At 37.9% G+C, this 2,928-nt stretch overlaps 1 protein-coding gene across 1 annotated transcript in view; it reads left to right on the top strand.

Moving 5' to 3' along the window:
- The window catches only part of ROBO2 (roundabout, axon guidance receptor, homolog 2 (Drosophila)), a 623,567-nt gene extending 621,016 nt beyond the window's left edge, over window positions 1-2,551 (top strand). Inside the window, exon 29 of the mRNA XM_009327889.1 lies at window positions 2,400-2,551. Within this exon, the coding sequence (XP_009326164.1) occupies window positions 2,400-2,551 (152 nt within the window). The remainder of the gene's footprint in view (window positions 1-2,399) is intronic.
- The last annotated feature ends 377 nt before the right edge of the window (window positions 2,552-2,928 follow it).

The following is a 2,928-nucleotide window of genomic DNA, read 5'->3' as shown; positions in this document are numbered from 1 at the left end:
TTCTGGCTGCTGACTTGGCTCTGAGGGAAGTTAGCTCCCAGCTCTGTGTTCCCACTCGCCTGCAAGCACAGCAGGAGTGGGAGCTGCTACCTCTCCTGCAAGAATAATTTCCATCTATTTAAAAAACTGTGATTCACAAATCATGAGAACTCCAAATTTAGCAAAGCAGATTTTAGAAAAGCAGGAGTCCTGCCCCTTCTCCCCACTTGCCCTCAGATCTCAGGAGAAGCCTGAGCCTGAGAAAAGCCATAAACCCACCAGCTCTCCAGGAGCTAGGTGCAGGCTGGAGAAACTTTGCTTTAGAAGAAAATTTGATTTTTATTTTTTTTTTAATTCAGTTAGGAAAGGAATGAGAAAGCAAGCATGCAAGATATACAGGTCATTTAAGAAGAAGCGTGTAAACAGCATTTTTATCAGGTCAACCTAGAGAAGATATGATAGTTACCTTGACAAAAATGCTTTATCTCCCTTACTGAGATCTGCATGATAGACTAACTGGCAGAGCTATTAATTGATGCTTTGTATTTCTGATCTCACTAGGGCCAGCAAGCAGTCCTAACGGTTTCTAATTCCTCATCATGACATCCATTATGTTCACCTCTGAGATGTCTAAATGTATTCCATGTATAATGGCAATGTTATGTAAAATGCAACATGACAGGAATACTTAGAATTGTTCAAAGCTGCGATGTGGAAACCAACCTTATTTGTGCTAGCCATCCAATATGGGATTTGCATGTTTTGGTTTTCTACAGGCACACTGAGAAACTCAACTACGTAAGGGTTTAGACATTGCAGGTGGGCTAGTGTTATATCCCTTGTGGCTCCACCATGAACAGAAAATCAAACACAAACAAAAATAATCTATACAGGAAGAACAGGCATGCTGACAGAGATTGTTTGACATTAGAAAAGCACAGCTACAGCTGCCTACTCTTTGTTACAATGTCTACAGTAAATCTGGGATAATGCTCACACAAGAAACAAAGAACTACCACAGAGGACACTTAAATAGGAGAAATAGATTCTGAAAGGTGTCAATTTAAGTAATTTAACTACAGCAAAGGAAAAATAAAACAGTTCTCTCAAATCTGAGCCTTTCAATTACAGAAAGCACCTGTGAGAAAATCAAGCCTTTCTTTGAAGCAGAAAAACGGGACAGTTGTATGACACAGGCAAGAAACTGTATTGATAAAATATACTGTGCTTTGCTTATCTGTGTAGCACAGTGTCAATAAAAAACTTAAATCTACTGTTCCTGTGCCTGAACTGTCAAGAGAGTTGTGCAGGGGGGTTGGACTAGATGATCTTTAAAGGTCCCTTCCAACCCAAACCATTCCATGATTGTGTGAGTCTATGATACAGTCTCTAGCATGGCAAAATGACTAGTGTTCACAGAAACATGTACAGCTCATTGGTTCATCGGTGTTATCTTGCTCTAGTGCCATATTGTAGCTACCTCACGGATCTCACCCAGCCTGGGAAGGTAAGAGAGTAGCCACTTAACAGAAGGGCAAATGGTACTATCCAGAGGGGGCTCTGCAGGTTATGATTACATAGGAAAATTGGTAAGACACTGTTTTAGGACTTGTAGGATTTGTAACTCAAAGATGTTCCAAATCATGCTGAAAACAAACATAGTTTATTCTTCAACCAGCCGAGAGGAAGGAATCCAAGTTTCTTTTGGATTTACCAAAAGTCTGGGAACAAATGCCCAGTCTGAAAAACTCAATGTGAAGAACAATTTGAACACAAAATGAAATATCTGTGATGCAACATTCTCCAACATATCTGAGAAAGACCTGCAGCACTGCTCACACTCCGAATTCATCCACACATAGATTAACTAGTAGTGCTATAGGAACATGCAGAAACATTCCTTTTTGGCTTTGCATTAATGTGTATTTTCTCCCAAATGTCTGCAAGCCATATCTTCCTTTTTTGTCAGACAAACAGAACTTAAAAGACTCCTTATAATGAAGAATTGAGATAGAGATATTAAACATATGCTGTTTTAAGAGCAGCTAGATCATTGGTTCCTCCATATCATCACAAAAACAATAGATACTTTTCTGAAACATATCAGAGCAACATCTGGGGGCCAGAACTGGCAAAATATAAGGTGAGAGAAGAAAGATTAAATGATTTTTTTTTTATTTTGGAATTTCATTTGGAGCTCACTCCAGTCTTTCTCAGCAGAGGATTACAGGCACGTTAGAAAAATGAGTCCAAGAAAAGAACCATTCTTCAGAAAAAGTAGCAAATAAATCGAGGCCTACAGACCTCAAGGGAAGCATTTAAGGTAAATGTAAGTGTAAGAATATTTTAGTTTACTAGGCGTACTTTCCAATCCATTTGTATTAGATGCTTAATGATATTTATTTTACTTCCTTTTTCAGTATTTCTCAGCCCTCTGAAGGAAGAAGTTGGATCTGAAGATGAAGATGCTAAGGAAGATCAGGTAAAGATCACAAAGAAAAACAGTAAAGAAGTATTTCAGAACAAAGAACGGGTAGCTTATTCTGAGTTTAAAAGACCATGTGAAATGTGAGAAGAGCAGAAGAGAAGAATGATACAAATGCACAGTTGAGATTTATAAACAGAAAGGATGAAGAAATTGTTAAAATTTTTTTTTCTTTCTTCCGAATTGTGAATCTGACAGCATACCTTTCCTACTTACACAAGAAACAACAGACTAAACCTCTTCTTGCTTTTGCCCCTTCTCTCAAAAGCCTCAAGCAACCTCTCCACAGAACCACATCCTTTCAGCACTTAAGAAGATGATCCCTAAGCCTGTTAAAGGCATTTTGTTAATAAAATGATTTAGGTAAATTTTTTCAAGAACTTTCAGAGAAACCAAATTTAAACTTCACTTCAAATTTTAGAGTATCCACACTTTCAACATTTGAGAACAAGAAATAAGTAAAT

Source organism: Pygoscelis adeliae, unplaced genomic scaffold (genome assembly GCF_000699105.1).
Source record: "Pygoscelis adeliae isolate BGI_AS28 unplaced genomic scaffold, ASM69910v1 Scaffold14, whole genome shotgun sequence".
Classification (NCBI taxonomy): Eukaryota; Metazoa; Chordata; class Aves; order Sphenisciformes; family Spheniscidae; genus Pygoscelis; species Pygoscelis adeliae.
This window is presented reverse-complemented; position numbering and strand designations above follow the sequence as displayed.